The sequence below is a fragment of the Alexandromys fortis genome, unplaced genomic scaffold (assembly GCF_014885135.2).
Source record: "Alexandromys fortis isolate MF-2015 unplaced genomic scaffold, M_Fortis_MF-2015_v1.1 scaffold_19, whole genome shotgun sequence".
Taxonomy (NCBI): domain Eukaryota; kingdom Metazoa; phylum Chordata; class Mammalia; order Rodentia; family Cricetidae; genus Alexandromys; species Alexandromys fortis.
The window spans coordinates 13248947-13275403 of NW_026067890.1; the positions used below are offsets into that span (position 1 = coordinate 13248947).

The following is a 26457-nucleotide window of genomic DNA, read 5'->3' on the forward strand; positions in this document are numbered from 1 at the left end:
AGCAGTAGACCGTTTGAGTGCTTGGAATGTCTGACTCTGAAAGGTAGCTTTTAAAGTACGGTTTTCAGAAGCCTTTCCCCCTCAACCCACGTCATGGGGATTACCACGTTAGATTTTAAGGAGTTTGCCATTTTCTTAGGTATTAGTATCAATCAAAAACTCACTTGCTTTCACACATTTAAGGAAAGAGGTTTTTTTTTTTTTTTTTAATGCTTTGAAATATTTCCCGTATCAACCCAAATTCCAAAGCATAAGATAATGCTTTGGGACAGAATCCAAGGATGGAGGGGGAGGGGGACAAAAGAAACAGGAAGTGAAAGTGACAGAGCTGGCACTCTTTCTTTCTCACAGCCCAGCTGAACGATAATAAATATTTACATATATCGCTCTCCCTTTAGCGAGCTGACGCTAACCCAGTAATTGAGGGGTGGGTCGACTCAGCCCCCGCCCCCAGCCCCAGGCAGCCTGAGGTTCTTTCTCCCGACACACGCACACTCCCGCCAGCACTTTCCCGCTCTTCCTTTTTGGTGCACACCCACACTTTCTTCCCCTCTCCTCGAGGTTCCACACAGGCCGTGACACAAGCTGTGGCCGCCTAACTGTTACCCACAGTCGACCCTTCCGATTCATCGCTGCCTCCTGTTAACGCGCAATGAAGGGTATAAAAGGGAGGGGCTTGGAGTTTGGAGGATGGACAGGACCCGGTCCTGGGCCAGTCCACCCTGGAGAAGGCAATCCTGGTTAAAGCCTACCCCGATGACAGCCCCTTTGGGGAAATCCCACCCCGGACAAAGACACCTTGGACACAGTCACCCAGCGGACAGCCCACCCTGAGGACAGCACACCGCCCTCTCCCGGTTCCTCCTCCACCGACTACAAACTGCAAGACGCCGCGGTTGGGGTCGACCAGCTGCACTCCCGGGAGATGCGCCCCGAGCTGGCCACTCTGGGGCCGTCTCCTCGCCACCCAAGGACCAGTCGTCCGAGGCCACCACCTGTCGGGGCACCCGGACGTGCAGAGCAGCACGCAGGGAACTGCCTGGTTTTCACTCCCGCCAAAGTTGCCCGACGCAAACTTTCCACCCACGGCTCGCGTGCCCGCGTCGCTCCTTACCTGGGGTGCGGGTGGTAGTGGCCTCGGACACGCACGGTTGCGGGCTCGGATCGTCGTCAGCAGCCGCGACCGTCCCAGATAGAGCCGGTTCAGGAGCATCCTCCTGCCCGGCCGCAGCTCCTGGCATCAGCGACTCATCCTCCAGCCGCCAGAGCCCAGCCCGGTGTGGGCTCAGCCCGCCCCGCCGCCGACTGGGGCGGTGACAGGAGGGTGTGTCCCCGCTTCCACTGGGCTTGGTGCACACCCGGGCTCCAGGCGCGGTATTTTTCCTCCGACAAAAAATAAACAATTTTTTTTTAGAAGAGCAAGTGATGGAGTTCCCAGTCGTAGGCTTCTGGTGCCTCTCTTCTTCCCGCACGTATTTCTTGAGAAAAGAACAAGAGCCGGGCTCACACCACGCTGCTGTTGACAGCAGTCAGTACCGGAAGTGGTGAGGCAGGCCTGGGACCCCAGATTTGGAAACAGAGGCCTGAAGATCAGGAGTTCAAGGCCGTCCTCCACTAAATAGCTGGAGGCTAGTCTGTGCAACGTGAAACCCTGTCAAATGAACCGAAACTCCCACAACCAGTTTCTGGCACCGCGTGCTGGGAGAGTAGTTCTCTCCATTGGTAACCGCTCCCTGGTTCCCTTGCCTTTACACAGGGAGACCCGGGACCCTGGAAAAAGGACTTCCGGGATCTGGCAGGGGAAAGGTACCTGGAAATTACTCTCCTTTACCCAGCTGGAGAGAGGGAGAGACGGGTTTGCCAAAGCTCCACCTTCGGGTGGGCTGCACGGCTTGAGTTGGTGAGCCTGCCAGCCGCCTGAGCCCAGGGCTCTAGGTGCACCAAACGTTTGTAGATCATTACGGTCTGGCCCAAATCCAAACTCTGGGAAATTTTCTTTCACAACAGAACTGGCTTCTCTTTGGGGGACAGATGAAAGGACCCTCTTCTCCCAGGGGCAGGAGTTAAGCACTGTGTAAGCGCTGTTAAAAATGGCTATTAGTGTTAATGATCAGTTCTGTAGGTTCCTATTGCAAGCACGCCTGACTCTCACTTTCCTGTAAATAGCAAACAGGTAGGGGCGGGGAAGCAATCTGGCTTCCTAGTTGTCAACGGTTGGACTTTCCCTTGATTCTATTGGCTGCCTCAAGCCAAAGGCCTGTCAATCAAACCGCCAGCTACTCTGCCACTTTGAGCACGTCACAGATGGCTTGAGGAAACGACACCGTGATCACAGCTGTTTGCTCCAGCTCCTGAACCTGAAGCCCGACACAGGCTTATTTTTGCTAGTACAAGCCCTGTAACTATTTTTTCCAGACCAGATGGGAAAGCGCTTCACCTGGTCACTCAGAAGCTACAGTGCTGTGATTGGTTGAAACACTAACGATCCATACGAATGTTTTCCTGTGGTTAGTCAAATACCCCTTCTCTAGCTAGATGAGCAGGGGGTTCTGGGAGACACCATCGTGTATTGCCTGTTCTGGTGTTGCAACATTAGGCTCAATAAAAGGCTTCTCTAGGCCAGTGGTATACCAGCAATCAGGAAGCAAAAGCAAGAGAATTTTGTAAATTCAAGGCCAGCTGGGTCCACGTAGCAAGTTCCAAGCCAGCCAGGGATACATAGTGAGACACTGTCCCAAAATTTAAAAAAGGAAAAAAAAGCCTTCTATACAATTTTCTTAGTTAGGGTGTCTATTGCTGCAAAGAAACACCTTGGCTAAAAGACAAATGTGGGGGGAGTGGCATTTGGTCTACACTTCCAAACACTGTAGTCTACCACTGAAGGAAGTCAGGACAGGAACTCAAACAGGACGGGATCATGGAGAAGGGAGCTGATGCAGAGGCCATGGAGAGATGCTGCTTACTGCTTATTCTCCACGACTTTCTCAGTCTGCCTTTTTATAGAACCCAGGACCACTAGACCAGGGATAGCACCACCCACACAGGGTTGAGCCGTCCCCATCAATCACTAATTTTAAAAATGCCTTAGAGGGGCTGGAGAGATGGCTCAGTGGTTAAAAGCATTGCCTGCTCTTCCAAAGGTCTTGAGTTCAATTCCCAGCAACCACATGGTGGCTCACAACCATCTGTAATGAGGTCTGGTGCCCTCTTCTGGCCTGCAGGAATACACACAGACACAACATTGCATACATAATAAATAAATAAATAAATAAATAAATAAATAAATAAATAAATAAATAAATAAATAAATAAATAAATAAATAAATAAATAAATAAATGCCTTAGAGGCTTGCCTGCAATCTGATCTTACGAAGGCATTTTCTTAATTGGGGTGGGGTGAAGCTGCAGAAGTGGGGGAAGACTCCGGCCGCACTGACAAGCAACAGAACTGGAACTGCAGAAACAGGTGACCCCACCACCCCAGACAGGCGGTGCGGGAGAGCTGGATGTTAGGCCAAGCTCTGCAAAAGCAGAGCCTCAGTGGCAGATACAGCAGCACAAGCAAAAGGCATGGTGATGCTCCCGAGAGAGCCAAACATCCCAGGCTGTGACTGGACTCGTGCTGCAGGGGCCTGATGAGATGGGCAAGAGGTTAAGAGCCCTGGCTACTCCTGAAGAGGATCCTAGTTCCATTCTCAAACTCTGGGTACCTGCAGTTCCATGGGGTCTGATGCCCTCTACCATCATCTGTGAGTGCCCGGCATGTGCTTGGTGTTCATGCATAAATGCAGGCAAAATATTTTTCACATAAAATAATAAATCTAGAAAAAAAATTAAAACGTGCTTCAAAATGTCATCACTCAAAGGGGCTGCAGGAAGAAAGCGCAAAGAGGGTACCAACTAGAAAATCTGATACTTTGGCTTTGGGACCTTTTGTTCACAAAATAAAGAAAAACAAGGTGTTTACAAATATCCCAAAGGCTATACTTGGCAGCTCATGCCTAAATCCCAGCACTTGGGAGGCAGAGACAAGGAAGGGGTCACCATAAGTTTGAAACCTGCTTCAAATGCATAATGACTTTCAGGCAAGCCTGGGCTACATAGTGAGACCCTGTCTCAAAAAAACAAAAATAAAAACAACAAACAAACAAAAAACACCAGCAATAAAATCCATGGGGTGTTATTTAAGACCCCTGTTATATATGAAGCCAGAGTTTGAATCTAGCATTTAGGTCTAGAATTACATAATTTATGGCTCTAAGATTTTAATCTTAGTCTAATACTTCCTGTTTTCTGCTATCAGCTGACCACTGCCCTACTCCCAGCCACAGATGTCATAGACAGTCAGGATCAGGGAGACCCTACAAATTTGCGGTGCAAATCCTGAACTTAAAATTGAGATATTTTGCACATCAAGAAACTCTGCATGAATTTTCACCTGTGCGCATACATATTCACATATGAGTATACATGCACATGTGTAGCCATGCCTGTGAAGGCCAGGTGACAATCTGTGGTGTCACTTCTTAGGAGTTGTGCGCCTTGGCTTTTGAGACAGTGACTCTCACAACAGCGATTCTCTCGCAGACCTGGTGCTCACTATTAGGGCAGGCTGGCTAGCCAGTATGCCCCAGGGATCTTCCCATCTCTGCCTCTCCAGCACTAGGAATACAAACGGGTATCACTGTACAGGCTTTTTCTCTTGGGTCACCAACCAGCTCCCAAATCATGACACGAAGACTTAGTATTAGTTAAGGATGCTCAGCCTTATCTTAGCTCTTATTTTAATGTGTTTCTCGCTATGTTTTGTCTTGGTGCTTTTTGCCTGACTTTCCTTTCATCCTTCCTTCCTTCCCTCTTTTTTCTCTTCCTTCCTTCCTTCCTTCCTTCCTTCCTTCCTTCCTTCCTTCCTTCCTTCCTTCCTCTCTTTTTCTTTCTCTTCCTTCCTTTATTCTTTCCTTCCTCCCTTTTCTTTTACCTTACTTTCCTATTGTATACATGGCTGGCTGGCAACTGCCTGACTTCTGGCCTGGGTCATGTCCCTCTCTTTCTCCCAGGTTCTCTCCTCCTTCTTTCCTTTCTCTTCCTATTTATTCTCTCCATCTTCCAACCCCACCTATCATTCTCCTGCCTAACTATTGACCCTTCAGCTCTTTGTTAGACAAGTTGGGGCCTCAGACAGGCAAGGTGAAACAAATGTAACACATCTTGACACCCTTAAACAGATGTAGCGTAAACAAATGTAACACACCTTTACACCGTTAAAGAAAATTCTGCAGCATAAACAAATGTAACACACCTTTACAGCATTAAAGTAATATTCTGGAGCATAAACAAATGTAACACATCTTTACATAGTTAAAATAACATTCCACAACAGTTCACAACATTCCACACAGTTTTTACCATAAGTGCTGGGGACTGAGCCCAGGTCCTCATACTTGCATAGCAAGCGCTGACAGAGCTTTCTCTACAGTACTTAGTTTTGATTTTGAAAAATATTACTTAGCACTCGGGAAGCTGAGGCAGGAGGATTATCACCAAGGAGGTTGAGACAGAAGGCCTGTGAGCTCAAGAATCATTTGGACCACAGTGAATTTAAAAGAACAGCATAAACTGAGTCATACAAACCTGTCTCAAAAACCAAAGGAGTATGGCAGCCAAACCCCACCACTGTGGCTCTCCATGAGCCCCAAGCATTGAATCTAATAGCATGTGGACACAGTGGGTTAAAACGGCTTGGTTGTTTCTGAAGCACTTGTTAAATGTCATTAACAAACTGACTATACCAAATAGGAGAGAAGGCAGCAGGGACAACAACAACAACAACAACACACACACACACACACACCTACCTCACAGAAAGTTTGTTTCGAGAGTAAGAATTTCAGCGAAGGTAGAGACCAGAGACGGCTTGAGGACAAAGCGCAGCCTCCTTAGTCAAAGATCCAGACCTGTGTTCAGTTCCCTTGCACGGCTGCGTTGAGAGATGATGTCATCATTGCCGGACTCTGTATGACGGACTCTGTACGCATCTTCCACACAGTCTTCATGAAACTCCTCCCAAAGAATTAGTATTGCCTCATGCACGGATGAGGCTAAGACATGGTGAGAGCTTTGGCCCAGGACATTCAGCTAAGAAGACTGACCATCGAGTGGCAGGTGCAGAACTAGGATTGTTTTTGTTTTTCTCACGACCACAGTTATTTTCATTATACCGTGTTCAGGTTGTGTTCCAATTTATGTCAAGCATCACTCAACATTCTTAACCTGGTAGGAAATTCCAAACTCAACTTCTGAAGTGTTTCGGTCGAATCACCTCTGCTTGCTCTTTTAGAGAGCTGTGAGCATCCATTAACTTTCAGTATCAAACATGGAAGCCTTAAAAGGCACTCTGAAATCTCTAGATCTCAGAGGAGGCTACATAGTAACCAATCAATTCTTCTTTGGAAGCTGTACCAGTCTCCTGGTTGTAGGGGGAGCTTCAAACAGCCAGAGAGCACTCATGACTTCTGATTCAGTGGGACTATCCTGTCTATCTGGGAACTAAGACCCTACGGCTCTGTGAACGCAGGTTAAGATGGAAGGCTCACTTTGATCTTCAGATTCTCTTGCTATAGGCCAATGTCAGTGACTGATTCGAATGGTGTCTTGTGATAGCCCTCCCAGGGACCTTTCTAACCGATCCTCAGAAGGAAGTCCCCCTGTCTATCAGGCCAGCGGCATGCTAGGGTGACAGGCTGTAGTGAAACTAGTGAGCTATCAGTGCCACACTTCTTATGAGTCCCTTGGTCAGAAGCAATGAGGTGAAGGCATAGTGGAGCCACAGAGGGTGTTATTGGCAGAAACGGGCAAAGTAGGCAACTCCACATCCACACTGTGTGTGTATTACATGGAAGAAAACCTGCTCCATGATCCACAGAAAGCTACCTGCTTCCCCAGGGAATGATGCCACACAGAGGCAGCAAAGCTGGTTTTAGCTAATGATGGGTTAGGGATCAATGGCAGCAAACCAGCTGGGCTTTTAGAAGGACATCCAGTGTGCAAACCGTGCAGCTTCCGTCCTCACAGATGACATCTTTGTACCCAAGTCCTTGAAAAAAAATCCTAGAGTGGGGTCCAGGGTACATGAGGCATGACATGAGCTCCCGTGGGTTCTGGTAGGCCCCACCCTGTAACTTGGCAATCCGTAGCCTCACTGGCCCACAGGCTTTATTCTGGAATCTGTGCAGCCTAGGACTCCATGACTCTTGCATTCTGCATGCCTGCAAAAGCAGCAGCATGTGGGCAACACCAAGCTCATGTTACCTTGAGATACAGCCAGGTTGCTTTTACCCATGGCTGCAGTGGTCTTGGACTTCCTGGTTGCATGATTGGAGACAACATCTTCCTATGCCGTCCTTCCCAGCACAATGTTCTAGAAGCTCTTTCCAGGTACTCTCATTTCAAATGATGTTTTTCAAATGGACTTGCATTGTGCAGCCTATAGCCGTCAGTGGCAGAGGTCTCAGCTTCAAGGAGCTTTTCCTCTTACCCAGTGCAAAGTGCACAGATTCTCTTTGAAGACACACCTCTAACAGCAGCAGCCTCTCTGTCCCCACCTGTCTTAACTACAGCTTCAAATCTGCTCACTTTTTCCCTTGACAAATTCTTTGAATTTCTATGTAGGATAACACAGAGTTCCTTTTCCATCCCAAGGACCTCGTTTGCTGTACTACTCTTTTCTTGAGGCAGGGCTGGCTTTGTTGCAGGCTAGCCTCAAACTTGTAAGATGCCAAAATGATCTCGAATTCCTGATCCTCTTGCTTCGATAGCCCAATTTCCCCAACTGCATGCATATGTCACTATATATAACTGATATTTTATTTATGTCTTATAAATAAAGCTTGCCTGAAGACCAGAAGGTAAAACTAAGCCACTAGAGGTCAGGCAATGGTGGCACGCACCTTTAATCCCAGGAGTTGGGAGACAGAGGCAGATGGATCTTTGTGAGTTTCAAGGCCACCCTGGACTACACAAAACCAATGCAGAAAGAGATCCAGATGGTGGTGGCTCACACCTTTAAACCCAGTACTAGGGAGCCATATGCCTCTTTTTGTTGTTTGCTTTGTTTTGTTTTTGTTTTTGGAGAAAGGGTCTCTCTGTAGCTTTGGAGCCCATCCTGGAGCTCGCTCTATAGATTAGGCTGGTCTTGAACTCACAGAGATCCACCTCCCTCTGCCTCCCAATTGCTGGGGATTAAAGGTGTATGCCACCACCACCTGGCTTTAATGCCAGCACTTGGGAGGCAAAGACAGGGATTCTCCCTGTAACAGTCCCGCCTGTCCTGAAACTCAGGGAGGGGGAGGGGGAGAGAGAGAAAAGAAGGGGAAGAGAGGAGCAAGGAGGAGAAAAGGAGAAAAAGAGGATGTCGTCAGGGGCTAGCCACAACCAGCCGTGGATAAGAAGGGAAGAAGGGTGGTATATAGGATAAAGAAAGGTATAATCCAGAGGAAAAAGGTAAATGGGTAATTTAAGAAAAACTGGCTAGAAATAAGCCAAGCTAAGGCTGGGCATTCGTAAGTAAGAACAAGTCTTTCTCGGTGTTTATTTGGGAGCTGGGTGGCAGGCCCCCAAAAGAGCAAAGAGTGAAATAACCACTATAGGCAGTGGCTCTGTTTTAGGAGAGAATGTCAGCTATAACGGGCATGGCAGGGACCGTAACAGAGACAAGCACATAAGGACACATCTAACACAGGTGGGGAGTGCCCAGCAAAGACTGCAGGAGGTAGCAATGCTTTGTCTGAGTTCGGACAGGCTCTTTGAGCAAGGCCAGGCAGGAAGGGGTCCACAAGGCTTCTCGAGAAGAGGCACACACTGCATTAAGCTTAGGTATGAACGGCCAAAGCTCCTATAATGCTATGCAGTTAGCTTCTCTTAGCTTAGTGCTAAGTTCTGCTTTGGATCCGTCTTCCCCTCCAACTTTGTTCCAGTCTCCTTTTCCTAAGATTATATCCCCAGGGATCCCCATACATCCCATGAAGGCAACTTAGACTCATTAAGCTGGGGGTGGGGGCTGGCTTTCAGATGACCACTTATGAGCAGGTCATTCCGGCCCCACTTACTAACCACCTCAGTTCTAAGTCTCGGCCTTTCTTGTTTAAATGTGTTCTTCAGCCATTTATTCATATATTCTTTATTCCCGACTCTGAAAAAGGAACGAAACCCCATTTTAATAATTAATTGGAAGCAGGTCATAGCACCTTTCATCCCCTTCCAATCTGGCTCCCAACAGGCAGCCAAATCCTAATGCGGAGAGACTACAAAAACTGAGTACCAGGGCTGCGGGTGATTCATTAAAAATTAAAGACGGGAATTCTGTTTAAAAATAGGAGAGTCCTCCTAACTGACACAGTTTTACAACTTGTCTAAGGGTGAATGCGAAATGAATTGCTTATGAGTGTTGGTGGTACGGGGTGGGCATAGGGCCCTCCAGGAAGGCCTAGTGAGTTTTTATAGTCATTCAATTAAATTAACATGGTTTTGTATATGATGCCTTGGGTTGGGTACTTGGGGGATATGGGAAGTAGGATAAGAAGTTCACAAAAGTTAAAGGTGGACTGGGGGTGTAGCTTAGTGGCAGAGTACCTGTCAAACATGCAGATGGCCTGGGGTTCAACCCCAAAGGAAGGGAGAGAGGGATTGGACAGAGGGAGGGAGGGAGGGAGGGAGGTACCGAGGGAGGAAGGAAGAGAGAAAGAGAGGGAGTAAGGGAGAAAATAAAGGAAGGAGGGAAGGACAGACCAAGATATAGTCAATCTCTCCCCTTAATTAAGTTGATATGTAATAAAGAACTGAAAGGAATATATGAAAATTGCTTTTTTATTTTTAAGAACAAACACACAATTATAAAACTATAGATTATCAGCTAGAAAACTCCAGTATTTCTATTGCTCCTCTCTTCATCTGTTACCATCAATAAGGGTTGTAAGCAAAGTAGAGGTCAGGCTATAGGGTTGTGGAATTGTCCTTTTGCAAACTATGAAGATGTGTGGCTGTGATTGGTTTAATAAAGAAGCTGACTGACCAATAGCTGAACAGGATAAAGTTAGGTGGAAAAGTCAAACTGAGAACGCTGGGAAGGAGAAGGGAAGTCAGGAGTCACCAGCCAGATGCAGAGGGAGCGGGAGATAAACATGCCATGCTAATAAAGATACCACCACATGACAGAGAGTAAATAAGGAATGTGGGTTAACTTAAAATGTAAGAGCTAGTTAATAATAAGCCTCAGCTATTGGTTGAATATTTATAATTAATACTAAGCCTCTGAATGGTTATTTGAGAACAGCTGCAGGACAGGGAAGCTCTGCCTATGCTGTACATACTTGGGTTTTTTTTTTGTTTTTGCAATGTCACAGTTATTTCCTTTCTATCTTAAAATCTCATAGAAAACCAGAAAAATAAAGTATAAAATGTGTACCTATATGTCACCAAACACTAATAAAAATAATCTTACAGCAACCTAAGTGACTCTCAAGGAAAGGTAATCATATTTGCAACAAAACAAAGGTAGCAATGAAAACTGTGGCCACCTCCCTGCAGGGCCTTTCTGCCCTCCCTGCCCTCCTAAGGGGATGTCTAGCCCCACTATCAAGGACAGGGCAGTTTCTGTCAGGTCCTGGGTAACCTATGGGTGGGATGGGACCTGCATGTGTGCTTCTGGGCAAGCTAATAAAATTAAGTAATCTTTCTTCAAAAAGCAGGATTTGCAAAGAATAGCTGTCCCAGTAAAATCCAAATAAAATATTAACTACCATTTGTGCATATATTTCTTAGTAATCTTCATTAAGTCAGATTCAGAATGACAAGTATATGTTCTCTCATACACAGAACCTAAATATACACATTCCTAACAAGACATTAGATGGTGAATGATGGTGAGAGTCAGTGAAGGAGAAACACAAACTATTTCCACCCTCATTTTAATTTTTTTTATTTTTTGAGACAGGCCCTTCCTATGCAGCCGTGGCTGACCTGGAGCTCTTATGTAGCTCAGGCTGGCCTTGAATTCGATGATCCAGCTGCCTCTGCCTCGCCAGCTGGGATTAAAAGTGTGCACTACAACATCTAGTTCCTATTTATTCTCATAAGTAAAATCTAGATTTCAGTGTGTGCGTGTATGCAAGGTGGGGACAGAAGGGGACTTTATGGAGAGATGATCGGGGTGTGGGGTACGATGGGGAGCAAAGTGAAGGAGGGAATCTGAGCAAGGTACCATGAGATGTGCTCTCAAACGCCATAATGAATGCTATCATTTTGTACTCCAGCTAAAATCCTCAATAAAAAAGCGCTAGGGGTGGGATGGGGGTTGTCTGTGAGATGGCTCAGTACACACAGGGTTTGCCACTAAGCCTGATCCTCCTGGTCCTGCCTGACCGTAGGATTGCAGGCATGCCCACCAGACATGGTCCTGCCTGTCAGACATGCTAAACACCAATAGTCAGGGCAGCCTCGCTCTTCCGGAGGTACCAGGCACTTCCCACTTCTCTGCTGAAATTCTGGAGTTTTCCAGAAAAGTCAAGTGTCAGTCACTGACTCAGACATCACTGTTCAGATGGCTCTCTTCCGAAGTAGTCACTGGGCTTTAGGCCTTCAGCTCTCTCGCCATCCAGAGGGGCCTCTGTTACTATCTAAAACAGCTGAGAACAATGGCCTCGCCTGCTTAACTTCCCAGCCCTCATCACACTTGACAGATGAGACACAATTCCCTCCTCCTCTCACCTTCCATCAACAGTTCTCAACCCCCCTAATACAGTTCCATAAAGTTATTTCGTTATTTCATCACTGTAATTTTGCTACTGTTATGGAAGGGGGCCATTCGACCCCCAAAGGGGTGACTACCCACACTTTGAGAACTGTGGTTATGGGCTTTCTTTTTTTTTTTTTTTTTTTGCCTTGTGATAGGTTAAGTGATTTAGTAATTTTTAAAAGAAATAACAAAGTTCACGAAGACAAAACATTCGTCTTGAAGTAGAAATGCCACACTTTCATTCTGCAGTGAGAGATGGCTCAGTAGATCAAAGCTCTTCCCATGAAAGCGTGAAGGCCAGAGTGGACGAAGAAGTAACTTCCACTGTTCTGAGCTCCACACACTTATTCTCGTTCACACGCACACACAGCACTACATGACAAACAATAACACAAACAGAAAGTTACGGGACGACAGCATTTAGTTGTCCTTAGGGACCCGCAGTTAGCTCCTTGGTGGGGAGGGTGACTGCAGGGTGCAGGGACAAGTGGAGTCCTGTGGGGGCTGTGGGTGGGGAGAAGTTTCCACAACAGCTCTGCCACCCATTAGGGTGAGTCATTTAAACTCACTTCCATCAGGGGGTGGGAGAGAGTGCTTTTGTGTTTATCTGCGGGAAAAGCAGGCACCCCGGGGTGCTGTCTCCTGAGAGGATGGCTATTCTCAGAGCGAAAAGGCCAGGAACTTCACCAGTGTGTGCAGCTATGAGCTTCAGATCACCACTGCTGCCAACTGGGTCTCTTATCTCTTCAAAATCCGCCTCTTCATAGTCTACATCACCTTCCAAACTAGGATCAAAACAAAAGCATTTTGTTCTGAAAAAACAGAAACAAAGAAAAGGGACCTACAAAGTTAGAAGTCCAGGAAAAGTCACACATGCCAAGAGTCTGATTTTTTTCCCCAACATTTACCAACAGAAATTTTCACAGTGCATAAAATAAAATTCCACTTCACAATCCAATGGACCAACATCAATTTTCACAGCAGATAACCTACTGTGAATGACAGTTTGATCAGAAAAAAATCTCTCAGAGTTCAATAATCTTCAAGCCAATTAAAAAGGAAAGTCACATGTTCTTAAAAATTTCTCTTTACAAATTGGTAGGGAAAAAAAATCCTTAATCTAAACGAGATAGATTATGCTTAGTCATTAAATGTATTTGGAAAATAACATCATGTTTTAAGTACAAACAGCCACCACCTGTTGGTGTCTACAAACTAATGACGACGTACAGATTTACTGATGAATGCAACTCGGAATTTCATTTTCTCCAAGCGGTAAACTCAAGATTCCTACTGTTTAAAAAAAAAAATCACCAATCCTCACCAAAACCAAAAGCCCTCCACAAACAGAGAAACAAACCAACTGTCAAGCAAAATATTTTTAATTAGTAGGCTGATCATAAATAAATCCACATAAAAGATTTAACAGAATTACAAAGAGCTTCGTGTTTCTTCTGTGGACTCAATTCATAATATGCATTAGTCAACCTCATTCCTTAACTGTGACAAAGCTGTCATCCAACAATGCAGCACGGTTTAGCAATTCGTGTTCTTAGTTACATTTTACATTTCTTTACAAATGTAACACTTATGTACATTATATATATTTTTTCTATAGCTCATGTACTGAAACTCTAGTCCTTTCCAGGGAAAACGCTGAATTCACTTCATGAATATGAATCATTCCTGTAAAATAATCCATACGAACAAGTGACGCAGAACCACTGCCCTTTGGCATCTCTCGTCGGAGCTCATGTCAGAAATGTTCTGTTAATGTAAGAAGACAACTTTCTCTAGTTTAGAGTATGCCGTGTCACCGGTGGCACACAGTCCGAGTCTGCTGGCTCGCAGAAGAGCTGTACTGCTGCACTCATGGAAACAGGCAGAGACCAACTCGGGCGTGCTGGGTGGATCAGCACTGTCTGGAGGACTCAGGCCCTCGCCCCTTCATCTCTGGCCCGAGCCTCAGACAGAGTGATGTGCGTCCTGTCTTCCAGCACCTTGCGTCAGTCTCCTGTGCTTCTCTATGGGTCGTGCTTGCTTCCTCTGGCTGTGGAGCGTTCACCCTGCCGTGCTCTGGTGGACTTCATTTACAAATCTGCTGCTGAATGTGGATCAGAAACTCATAGTAAGAGACTGCAGCCTCTGTGCGGTCTTCAATCAAATGCTGAAAAAATTCTGTTTTGGCAGGACTCTCATCTCTGAAAGGCAGAAAACAGCATTTACTTAAGCACATATATTATTACAAAGGATACATGTACACTGTAGAACATATACACATGTGGAATGGAACATACAAGAGGTTAATCCAGCCACACCTGCACCACCCCAAAGTCCTGAAATTTCAGAAGCATAGGAAAGACGATGCATCATAAAGTTACAGAAGACTTACTTTACTATGTGAAGGACGGGGCTTAGTGGGCGGCTGTCTCTAAGCCATGTTATAAAGGATCTAGTTCTCTCCGATGAAAGCGTGTCTAGCTCTGGAAGATGCGTCTGGTAAAAGAAATATAATTAGAAAACACAAACATACACTAACGTTGAGCATGCTCTTCCCTCTTCAAGAGGCAGTTCCTTTTAGTAAACACAGCAGAACGGTTGGAACAACACAGCACTTAACCATATGCACATGTATACACAGAGGTTTCCATGCATGCATCCACAATGTACAGTTTTTTTGGAGGAAAATAACCTAACACGTCATAGAGTGTGTGATCTCCAACCTTTGCCATCTGGTAAATAGATGGGGCAGAATTGGAACGGAGGTTTCCAGGCAGCCAATCACAAGCCTGCATTCTGCCCTTACCCCCAACAGAAGCAACCACAGGAAGGAAATTTTAGTTGTAGGAGAAAAAAGGTGTGTTTGCTGGTAAGTCTACTGATGCTATTTTATCTGCCTGCTTCGTGGATTATTCTAGACAATCAATAAAGCAACAACTGGTGTGCACTGGGACCTTCAGCGCCCTGCTTCTCCAAGGGCAATGTGTAAATGAAGAGGGCTATCACTAAACTCCAAATCCACCTTAAAATTACACATAACTTACTTGAAAAATCACATTCTGAGAATTCCATTTGATTTTTTTTTTTTTAAAGATTTAGTTATTTTGGAGGGGGGGCTGGAGAGATGGCTCAGTGGTTAAGAGCACTCCCAGCTTTTCCAGATGACCCAGCTTCAATTCTCAGCACTCACCTGGCGGCTTACAACTGTCTGGAACTCCACTCTCAGGTGATCAAACACCCTCTTCTGGTCTCCATGGGCACCAGGCAGGCATGCACATGGTTCAGACATACACACGGGCAAAACACTCACACATAAATAACTAATTAAAAAAGAAAAGTCCCCTCCTTGGACCTGACTGGAAAAAGAAAAGGTTTATTTATTTTATGTATATAGGTGTTTTGCCTGCATGCCATGTTCAGAGGCCAGAAGTGGGCATTACAAATGGTTGTGAGCCACCATGTGGGTGCTGGGAATCAAACCTGGATCTCTAGAGAAACAGTAAATGCCTAGTTTTGACCTTATTTTCTAATGTCTCTTACAAACAACCCTTTAGTCTCACAGGAAGAGGGGCTCCTTAGAAATTCTTTAAACAATGACACTTCAGCAGCTTCCTGAGGGTGGACAGCAGGTGCTGAGGTGACCACAGGCCGAGCTGGGGGCGCCGCTCTTCTCTCCGGAGTGCTCTCCTCCCCTTAGTGCTCACACTTCAGAATGTCAGCATCAGTCAGTGTGAAGCAGACCTGGGAGTTTGCTGTCCATTTATTGAACCTCCTTACAGGAACATGGGTGGCAAAAAGTGAGACTCGCAGCTGTACTAGGCAGAGCCCCGAGACGGAGTCCTCAGGCTGCACATCCAGCAACATGTGCTCCCACAGCTGCCTGCTGACAGTGTCTGGACAACACTGAATGGAACTGGTACACTAAGTCAGACGCCACAGCACACACCTATGATCCTAGCACACGGGAACAGAAGACTGTCAACTGGGGCAGGCTGGTCTAGACTGAGTCCCAAGTTAGTCAAAACTATACAGGGAAACCCAGTTTGAAAAAAGAAGGGGGCGGTGAGAGAAGAAAAGGCAAACATCACACAAAGTTTATGCTAAAATAAAAGAAAACATTATATATATATATATATATATATATGATAAAACTTAATACTGTAAAAATCATTGACATAAAGTTACTGCCTCCAGGCCTAACACATGCTATGATCATTCTATCCGTCAGTGAGGAGAGATAACAAGACAGGTGGAACAATACCATGGCAAGTTAGGTCTCTGCTAATACCAATGAGTCTGTTAGCACTTCCTCAGGGGAAAACGAGAGGCAGGTAACTGAAGGGTTCCATGAGTAAGCTTTCCTAAGACTATCACCCATGAGGTGGAAAGTCAGCCGTGTTTGAGTCACCCACACTTCTGTGTGTAATCCCTCACCCATGTTCCTGTAAGGAGGTCCAATAATTTCACTTGTTCACCAAATTGGCTTGGATGAAACTGATATTCTGTCTGTCATCAGTGTCCTATCCAGAGTAAATAGACATTTGTTTATTTTTCCTCAAGAAACTGACCAAAATCCATACAACAAAAATCCACTGACCATTTTCTGTGGTATTGCTGCAAAATCAGGGCACCCGAGCACATTCTCTATAAAGTTAGTGTCACAGCCTTTGCCGATCCAAACGTAAAACACCTAAAAACCAAAGGGGTGGGGAGCAACAGAATATTAAATTCTCTGGTAAAAAAATCCATCACAACCAATGCTCTCAGTTATCATACATAAAAGAGGTCATTCACACTGTCTCAAACACAAAAGCTAACAAACATAAAAGGGAACATATAATTAGAACATTGTGAACCGAGTTCTGAGAACCAAAAGCACTTCTATCTTTTCTGCTTACATTTCAAGGCTTCACTTGAGAGGCATTTATCTGGGGGCTGGAGAGACGCTCAGTGGTCAAGAGATGTGCCAGCGTTGCAGACAACCCAGGTCTGGTGCCCAGCAACGCCATGGGGGCTCACAGGCATCCATACCTCCAGCTCCAGGGGGAGCCAATGCTCTCTTCTGACCTCAGACACCAGGCATGCATGTGGTGCATGTGCAAATATGTAGGCAAAATACACATACACATAAAATGAAAATTTTAAAACTTTAAAAATATTTTTCTATGAGTTTTAGTATTTTGCCTATGAGCATGTATGCATGCCTCTTGTGTGGGGTGTCCCCAGAGGCCAGAAGTGGATGTCAGAGCTCCTGGATCTGGAGTGACAGATGGTTGGGAGCTGCCATGTAGCTTCTGGGAACCAACCCAGGGTCTTCTGGTTAAGTGTCTTTAACCAGTGAGCCATCATCTTCCCAGCCCCCTTCATTAATTTCCGTAATAGGAATGTACTCTATTAATAAGACTATCTGGCCCCTAATTACTCTTTCTACTTCAACTTGTGAGCTCTGTGGAAGTTTACACTACTGGTCACCCGTTCCACCACCCCTGAGCAGTGAGTGACTTCTCTAACCTCCAACCGTCAGTAGAATTTCTGGCAATGGACAGAAGCTGAACCACAAGGGAAATTCTTGAGGTCCATCTGAATTTTATGATTCTGATGATAAAGTTTCTGATGGTAGAATTTCTACTCTGAATACATATAACTCCATAATTTACTATTAATCATATTACTCGATGTCCAAATATAGAGTCTAAAGTAAACGGGGCTCCCGGGCCAGTCAGGGACTCCTCGTGCCCCTGTGTGCCAGGCAGTACCAGGGCTAGTCTGTGTGTGCACTCTGCAGTCAGAGCATAGCTTTGTCAGTAGCGGTGCTTACTGAGCCACAGTCCATGAGGAAAGCTCCCTCTCTGGTCAGCTTCTCTGCAGACAGCTTCTGAAGCGGGGGCTGAGGTACTACCCTGTCATTAACATGGATGGCACCCTGAAAAGGAAAGGCAGAACTCAGTGAGTCATCCAGCATGTCACTACTGTCATCAGCCTGGAGGAGTCAGTTACCACCTCTGTAAAACACGCATCTATGACACACTTTAGAGAATAAAAAAATACATTGACTGTGCCACGGTTTTACAGTAGAATGAAGGTGTTCAAATCTAAAAAGTAAAAATGTGAAAATATAAATTTATATAAAATAAAAATGTTTCATTTCCTTCCCTTCTCAGGTCAGTGTGTATCAAGACTACGACAGCTGACCGCCGTTGTACATTCCCCCTAACATGATACTATGTATGGAACAAATACTAGTCCCAAAGAATACAGCTTCAACATGGAGAAAAATAAAAAGACTATACAGCTGTGCATCACCGTTATTATTGGAAAACAGATGTGGTTTACTATGTAACTAATACTGCATCTTTTGTATCATAAACAGCTAATTGCTACAAAATACAAATGGAGATCACTCTGTAACTTAGCTTTGAATTAAACATTAAAACCAACCCCATGACAAGTTACTTCTCAGAGGAAACTATTTTTAAACACTCTACCCACTGATAGCATCTGAAAGTCTTAACATGAACTAGATCCCTAAAAGTCATTATTTGAATGTTTACCACCACGGGGAAGAAGAGAATGAAAAACTACTGAAAATACCCATCACCTTAGGCAGAACATCAAGACAGTGCATACCTCATCTGTCAACCTGTCTATCCTGTATAAGTTGGGATGAATCATTTTCATTAGATGAACAAGCGGCTGGGACTTCATCTGGCACATGGCATACACACGATCGTCCAGGCGTGTGCTCGTACCTGTTCTAAATGCTTTCTGCAAGGAAAAAGACACATGAAGGAAGGAAATAGAAAACCGACTGCCGGGAGTCAAGGTTTATGTAATAGGTAAGGAAGTAGATCCGTTTTTCTAACTATCCCGTGCTTGTGAGGAAAACTCTGCTAGGTTAGTGTGAAGTGAACTAAGATGACACAAAGACACCTTTAACAGGGACAAACAATGGAGGCATCAGTAAGTGTAGACCTTAGCTCAGCGCCTCTTCCAGGAGCACACGTGAGGGTGGGCTCTGACCAGTTCATAATTCAAATCAAGGAAGAAGAACTTAGGCTTTGATAAGGGTCATGGCGCATCTGCACACCTCCTTATTCCACTCATTCCCCCTATTTTTCAAAAGTCTTACAACACCAAAGTACATAATTCCCTAGCTAACTATTAAAAACAGCAGTTTAACTTCTTCGTTCACCTGAGAGCTTGTAAGACACTGGTCAGCTATGAAATATAGAGAACTACCTGTTTGAGAAGCGCCAGAACATAGAGGGGGAGCAGCTTGAGCGAGCTTGGTGCGGTCAGGGTGGAGCGTGGCACACTTGACACCAGTGAGCTGTAGGCAGACAGGGGGTCCACCACAGCATTCACTAGGGCATCCCTGGCATCCGACAAGCTTGATGACACCGAGCGGTCCACAGCTGCAAAGCGAGAGGGTACTCAGCCACCATGTCCCAGTAAGTAAGTACTATCTTTTCTCAGATCTCTCTCTCTCTCTCTCTCTCTCTCTCTCTCTCTCTCTCTCTCTCTCTCTCTCTCTCTCTCCCCCTCGCTCACACACACACACACACACAAATCCTGGAGGAGGGGTGGTATGGGCCAATGACATAATCCTTGAGTCTTTGGTTCAAACCCTGGTAATGTCAAACGAAGTGTGGAAAGGAAAAGGAGGTCTTTCTGTAAGTGCTATTATAACTGAGCTCCAAGTTAGTAATGACAGCTGATTTCTCCAGTGTATGTGGAAAACAGCAAGGCTTACTGCATGTCTATGTTTATTCATAAAGAGACACATTAAAATCAACCCCTCAGGAATGTATTAATTACTGACGGCTTCTTTAAGCTTAGAGTAAAACACACTTTTCTGAGCGCAGTCCTTCGTCAGTTATGCATCAAACGTAGACACGTCACCACAACCACAATAAACATCCACGGCACTTTCATTACCCCAAAATTATTCCCTGTGGGGCTCCTTTGCAGTAAGGTTCTCTCTCTGCCCCCGTCCTGGCCATCTAGTCTCCATCAAATGGACACCTGTGTCACTTAGCGTAACGCCTTTGAAAGCCACACTTGCTTAGCTGTCTGGCAGCTCTTTCCTGAGTCACACTCAACTGTGTGGACATGTGAACAGCTTACATATTAGTCGAAGGAGATCCTGGTTTTTACAAATCACAACCCCTCCTAGTAGATTTTAAATTAGAAATTATTTTTAAAATATAAGAACAGCCTAATTCATTCTATAATAAATGAAAATGCATTAAAATGCTTTTTAAATTAATTGATGGATTCCTGAAGTTAAAAAAGTAGAAAAAAAAGCCCCAGTTTTTTTTTTTTTAAGGTTAGAAAAGTGTATTTCACCTGCTCTTTCATGTTACTCACCCATGTTAGCCAGAAGGCAGATGGCAGCTTGCACATCCACGCCTGCATACACATCTGCAAGTGAGCTCACCACTGGCAAGCACAGAGTATGCACTCTAATTCTCCGTTCACCTAACAAAATGGAACATGCCATTAAAGCACACTAGGCTAGGAAAGAAAGCAAACAGATCTCAATTTCACACAAGTTACTGTTTTGGATAGATTAAATCATCAATAACATTCTGAAACAGAAAAAGCTTTATAATTAATATGTTTTGAATGTCTTGTTTTTATTATTTCTGGTGCTTGGGATTAAACCCAGATTCTCACAAATGCTAGATAAGCACTATAGTGCTGAGCTACCCCCACCCCATCTAGTTAGCATGTTTCAAATACATTCTCCAGAGACTGGACTGATGTTCAGAGGACAAGAACACGTGTAATTCCTTCAGAGGACAGAAGTTCAGTTCCCAGCACCCGTATGGCAGCTCACAACTGTCTGTGATTCCAGTCATAGGAAATCAATTCTTTCTCTGGCCTCCACAGGCTGCACATACATACATACATACATACATACATACATACATACAGACAGACAGACAGACAGACAAGATATTCACACACATAAATACATTTTAAGAAAAGTCTCCAACCCTGTACGCTATGAACATGTATCTTACATATAGGTGAATGCTAGTTTCCAGCTTGTTTGATTTTTTTCAAAGATTTTATTTGTAATTACAGTATATGTACATCTGTACATGTAAGTTCAGAAAAGGGTGTTGGGTCTCAGGAGCTAGAGAAACAGGCAGTTGTGATCTGCCCTATGTGGATGCTGCAAACAGAACCCAACCTATGGAAGCTAAACATGAGTTTTCCATAAATTAAGGAAGTCACATGGCCCATGGCCTAGCAGGTAAAGGTACTTGCCATCAAGCATGCTGACCTATGTTTGAGCTCTGGCCCTATCTGTGAGAGAGAGAACTGATTCTCTAAGTTTCTTCTGGCCTACACACGCACACTGTGGCATGTCTGCCTATCAGTGTACACACAGAGTAAATGAATAAGTGTGATAAAATATTTTCAAGTGTGTTACTTGGGGCTGGAAGACAGTGCAGTGGTTAAATGTGATTACTGTTTGAGTCCCAGCAGCCATATACTGGCTCCAATCACTAGTAACTCTTAGGTCCAGGAGATCCAGCACCCTCTTTTGGCCCCCATGAGTTCCTGTTTGCATGTGGTGCACACAAACTCACACATGCACACACACATAAATAGTAATAAATCCATTTCAAGGTGTATTATTTAAAAATTCAAATGTGAGTTAAAAAGAGAAAGAAACAGAACATAGATATGTAGTCAGTTAGTGCAAATGCCATTACCGTCACCGCATACCTTTCTTTTTCTCCTCTTTACTAAAAGAGGGGTAGAAGAAGGCTACAGGCGCTTCAGTTCTGACAACATACCTTTGCTTGACGTGTATAGCAGGGCTGTCTGGAAGCACACTAAGGAAGTGTCTGTCAGACTCTCTTCAATTGATAACTGCACTGCAAACCCAGCATCGGGATTGATGTTGGCAAGAGAGAGCAAGTCAGTGGACCGGACGAAGAAGTTGCCATGGAAAGTGTGCATTGACAGACCTGGGGAAGAGAGAGCTGGTGTAAAGACAAGCAAGGGTAGCATCTTCACCATCAGCTAAAGCTGCTGCTCAGTGAGTAGCACCCCTGCGTAACTACAAAGTGAGGCTGGACTCTAAGAAGAGGTTCTAACTAAACAGTGCAGGTTCTACAGAGGGAACTTAGGTCCTATTTATACTACATTTATATCTAACCTTGCTATCATATTCTACATGCAGGTCCAGCTCAGACATAACTATAATATGCAAAATTAAGAAAAATACCTTGGATTTAAGATGAGAGTCTGCCCCCCAAACACTCACATAACCAAAGGAAGTCACCAACTAAAAGCTGTTACAGGAGCGACCTTCCTTGTTCTCGCTGTGGCTCTCGAATAACTTCTTTTTTTTTTTTTAATATTTATTTATTATGTGTACAGCATTCCTTCCGTGTGTGCCCACAAGCCAGAAGGGGGCGCTAGGTCTCATTATAGATGGCTGTGAGCCAAGATGTGGTTGCTGGGAATTGAACTCAGGACCTCTGGAAGAGCAGTCAGTACTCTTAACCACTGAGCCATCTCTCCAGCCCCTCGAATAACTTCTAATGTGTGCTTTCCTCCTGCTTTCTTGCACAAACAAAGATTCTGCTTTTATCCTAGTTATTTAATGCTTTTATTCTAGTTATTTAATGAAACTGCTTTTATTCTAGTTATTTAATGAAACTGGTCTATGATCACTCAATAACTATGTTTCAAACAGGGTTTGGCTAGATCTAACAGGAAGTTCTCTGTGATGAACAGCCACCCCACGGGTCTGGAAGCGCTTACAGCCTAACACAGGAGTGTAATGGAACACACACTTTTCACAAGTCCATACCTTTAGTACATCTTATTCTCATAACAGCTTCGAATCCAATTTTCCTAGTGAGGTACCGTTTGAGGTCTTTTTGTAACTTCTCTGCTTGTGAAGGATTGTGAGTAGAGTGGAAAGATGGATAGTAGAATATGCACCCTGCAGAGTACTTGGACATGCACGCTTTAGAGAGAAAGACATCAAGTATTAGCTAGATAAGTCACCATAAACTACTGTCTAACAAGTACACACATTCCACTTTTTGAAGGAACCATTCTGGGAAAGCCCAACATGGACAGGAATCAGATAGACCTGAGATCTGAAACACAAAACACAACAGGCACTCAAGTTTACTGTTTAGCAGAATAGCTAAGGGATCCATGCTACAAAGCAGAATAGTAAGAGCATTTCTTTCGATGTCAGGCTGTAAAGGTCACTGGTAAATGTCATACACACTATCTATGTAACCCACGTGCCTTCCTCCCCAAGGACGAAGGGTGCTGACTGAAGGGCACAGCTTTAATTATATGTTAGAAATCTTTAAGCAGGTAACACAATGACATCTTCTTACCTAAAGAAGCAAGGTCAGAATACTGTGAACTTAGAAGGAACAGATCCACTGCAGTTTGCTGTCCTGAGCAATCTAAAGCAAGTTTCTTATAAAAATCAGTTGCTGGGCCAAGATGGTGCACCACCTAAGTCAACAGATCACAAGGTAAGAGCCTTTGGTTATACACACAGTAATGTCTCTTATAACAAGAAAAGAGATATTTATTTTATTCCATTATCAACCAACCAACAGAGTATGGGTCCAGATTTCCAACAGTAATAAGGCCTAGTGTTTACAACAAGGCACATGGCTCAGACCATTTCCCCAGCACTTTGGAAGCTGAGTAGGAGAACTAAGTCTTCAAAGCTAGCCTGGGCTACCAAGTGAGAACCCCTCACCTTCACCCCTAGTGGGGGAAAGGCACTATATGGCACACTGGTTTAAATTTTTATATAAGATGAATGATTCAATGCTCATAATACACACACATAAGGTTTTCATTATGTATCTATCTGCTGGCTCCAGAGTGAGTGCTCCAGGATCTTATGGTCCTGTTGCTAACAGGATAAGGAAGGCTTAATGAGTCCCCCCAGCTACTGGACAGTTAATTGAGTACTTTCACATTTACGTACCCATACATACTTTAGAGTTCTGGGGATCTCAGAATCATGATGAAAAAGGCCAGAGCAAAAACATAGTCTATGTGAGTGAAGACAAATTAAATTAGTTTGTGCGTGTTAACTAAGCATTAGTGCCTGGATAGTGAGACCACTGAAGGCTTACATTTTTCTCTACTAAGTTTTAGACAATGATTGGTATTCCCTCTGTAATCTAAAAGTTTATTCACAAGCATGTTAAATTATAATAGCTTGATTAAGTTTTTCATCTATATAATAGAAATGACACTGGGAACTAAAAACAAGCCATAACTTTATCATCAAATAGCCATTCAACCTTTGGCAAGACATTACTTTGTTCATCTGTAAATAAAAGATAAGGTGTGTTTCTAAACATTAAAAAATCTATTTATCTAGATGAGTGCATTTATCTGTGTGAGTGCACGCATGCCACCCCGAGCTGCTGAACTGCTGGGACTACAGATGTGTGCCACACATCCAACGTTTGAATTGGTGAGCGGGCACGTACGGCCAGTGCTCTGACCACTGTGCCATCTCTTCAGGCCAAATTTTATGTTCTGTTAACAAAATAATAAAAAGAATACATCGATCCCCCAAATAAAGGCAATCTGGCTTAAATTCTTTTTGGTTTTATTGCTGATGATGAAGCAAAGAGGAGGAAATGGATAATTTCAGTCCTCGGGAGGAAGAAGACACCAGTGGTTAAGTTACAAACACTTAACATGTAATACCTTGGTACTCGACCTCTGATTTGGATCCTCTCTGGACTGCAGAAGTCCTGCCCCCAGGGAAGGTAACTGTGTCTGAAATACAGATACTCGGCCACCCGTGGGAGACATTAGCTTGAAGGCAGCCTGAAGCGCAGGTCCGAGGGCACTGTGTGTTTCTCTGGTATTGAGGAACATATTTGGTAATGCGTTCAACAAGTCTTTTATAAGCTGAGGGAAGATTAAAGGTTGAATTACTGAGAGGGCAAGGTGGTTTTCTTCTCTAAAACATTCCAGAGTAAAGCAAGGCAACTCCATCTCTGGGGACTGTGCAGGAAGGACTTGGCAGATGCTCCCTATGGTGTCTGACAGCAATAGACCACTAAACAAATGTTAAGAAGGGAAACAGCTAACGTAATAAGAGTCTTGATACTTTGAGAAAACAAATTATTCTCACCTCTTTACTTTCATACAGATTCACAAGCAAACTATCTGGTGTGGGCAGAAAAACATCTACAGGGAAAAAAAAAACACTTCATCAGAACAGTAAAGAGGACATTATAAAGTAGCATGTTTTGGTTCTACAAGGACACTTGCTATGTGTATTGTAATTCTGCCTTAGTAAACACATATACTCCATATATATACAGCCAACACACACACAAACTTAAAATCAAGCATTTCAAAGAAAACAGCTATTTTAAACAAATGTCAAGGTACACCACATCATGCTCACAGCACGTGACAAGATGGAGCTTAAAGTTCCAAACCCACAGTTACACTGATGCTTACCATCTATATCAGACACAATCATCATCTGAGGCTGGGACAATCCTTCTTGTAAGTTGTAGAAATGAATAGTGCTGTCAAAAGTCATGAATCCTATTCTTGTCCGCGAGTCTCCAGGAAGCCTAGTGACAAAAATGGCAACTTGAAATTCAAAGTGCTCAGGCACACTGTTTACAAAATACTGAAATAGGCTAAGCCTAAGGATACAACACGTAACTTTTCACAGGAGTCAGGAAAGGTATCTGAACCAGTACACAGGGAACAGAGCAGCTGTTAAGAGTCTAGACACACGTGAGACCATTTGGCATGTGTTTCTCAGCGCCTGTTTTAATGTCATTTAACCTCAGGTTTAGCTATGCTAGCGTCATCAAGAGTCCTTAGCGCTACGTCAGCTAGGCAGAGGGAGAGTTCTTTCAAAATATTAAAGCGTTTATTACTTTATGAATTAAGATATTTATGTTATTAAATCATAACAAGGAGTATAATCCTTATATAAAATTAGGCAAACATTGCCAAATCTAACAAAACTTAGTAAAAAAAAAAACAAAATAAAGCAAATCCATAAATTGTTCGAGTAATTCAAATGTACGCACACTTATATACCCACATATGAATAAAAATATTCTTACTTGTCTAAGTTTTCTAATAACGACTGGCATAAAACCGACAAATACCCAGCCTCCACTGCGTTATGAGACACATCTAAAACAAACAAGTAGACAGCAGGCTGCGGAGGACGAAGCTGCAAGACACAAAGACATCATTTAGTTAGTGGACACACTTCCTTTTTCCTATCACTATGATTACTCTTTTTTTAAATATTTATTTATTATGGATACAATATTCTGTTTGCATATATGCCTGCAGGCTAGAAGAGGACACCAGACCTCATTACAGATGGCTGTGAGCCATCATGTGGTTGCTGGGAATCGAATTCGAGTCCTTTGGAAGGGCACGCAATGCTCTTAACCACTGAGCCATCTCTCCAGCCCCCTTAAATGATTCTCTTATGAGACACACACACACACACACACACACACACACACACACACACACACGAATAGAACTGCAGTTCTAGAGAATGAAAATGACATGCCCTTCTTCAGTTTATTTTTCTACCACTGAGGAGAAAAAGACGGCTCAGTGGTTATAAGTGTGTACTAGTCTTG

The 26457-nt window shown here is 44.1% G+C and overlaps 2 protein-coding genes across 6 annotated transcripts in view; both read right to left on the bottom strand.

Moving 5' to 3' along the window:
* The window catches only part of Mcub (mitochondrial calcium uniporter dominant negative subunit beta), a 37897-nt gene extending 36340 nt beyond the window's left edge, over positions 1-1557 (bottom strand). The window contains exon 1 of one of the 2 annotated variants that reach the window (XM_050145995.1): positions 1115-1557. In XM_050145995.1, the coding sequence (XP_050001952.1) occupies positions 1115-1213 (99 nt within the window). In that variant the 5' untranslated portion in view covers positions 1214-1557. The remainder of the gene's footprint in view (positions 1-1114) is intronic. The other variant, XM_050145928.1, reaches the window with a different exon arrangement.
* Positions 1558-13152: 11595 nt separating this feature from the next.
* The window catches only part of Sec24b (SEC24 homolog B, COPII coat complex component), a 63201-nt gene continuing 49896 nt past the window's right edge, over positions 13153-26457 (bottom strand). For all 4 annotated transcript variants that reach the window (XM_050134805.1, XM_050134722.1, XM_050134636.1 and 1 more), the window contains 14 exons: positions 25918-26030; positions 25292-25410; positions 24957-25012; positions 24524-24730; positions 23176-23299; positions 22629-22787; positions 21604-21777; positions 20159-20269; positions 19028-19203; positions 18416-18553; positions 17607-17711; positions 16386-16478; positions 14181-14284; positions 13153-13989 (listed from right to left, as the gene is read on the bottom strand). In XM_050134805.1, the coding sequence (XP_049990762.1) occupies positions 13875-13989; positions 14181-14284; positions 16386-16478; positions 17607-17711; positions 18416-18553; positions 19028-19203; positions 20159-20269; positions 21604-21777; positions 22629-22787; positions 23176-23299; positions 24524-24730; positions 24957-25012; positions 25292-25410; positions 25918-26030 (1794 nt within the window). In that variant the 3' untranslated portion in view covers positions 13153-13874. The remainder of the gene's footprint in view (positions 13990-14180; positions 14285-16385; positions 16479-17606; positions 17712-18415; positions 18554-19027; positions 19204-20158; positions 20270-21603; positions 21778-22628; positions 22788-23175; positions 23300-24523; positions 24731-24956; positions 25013-25291; positions 25411-25917; positions 26031-26457) is intronic.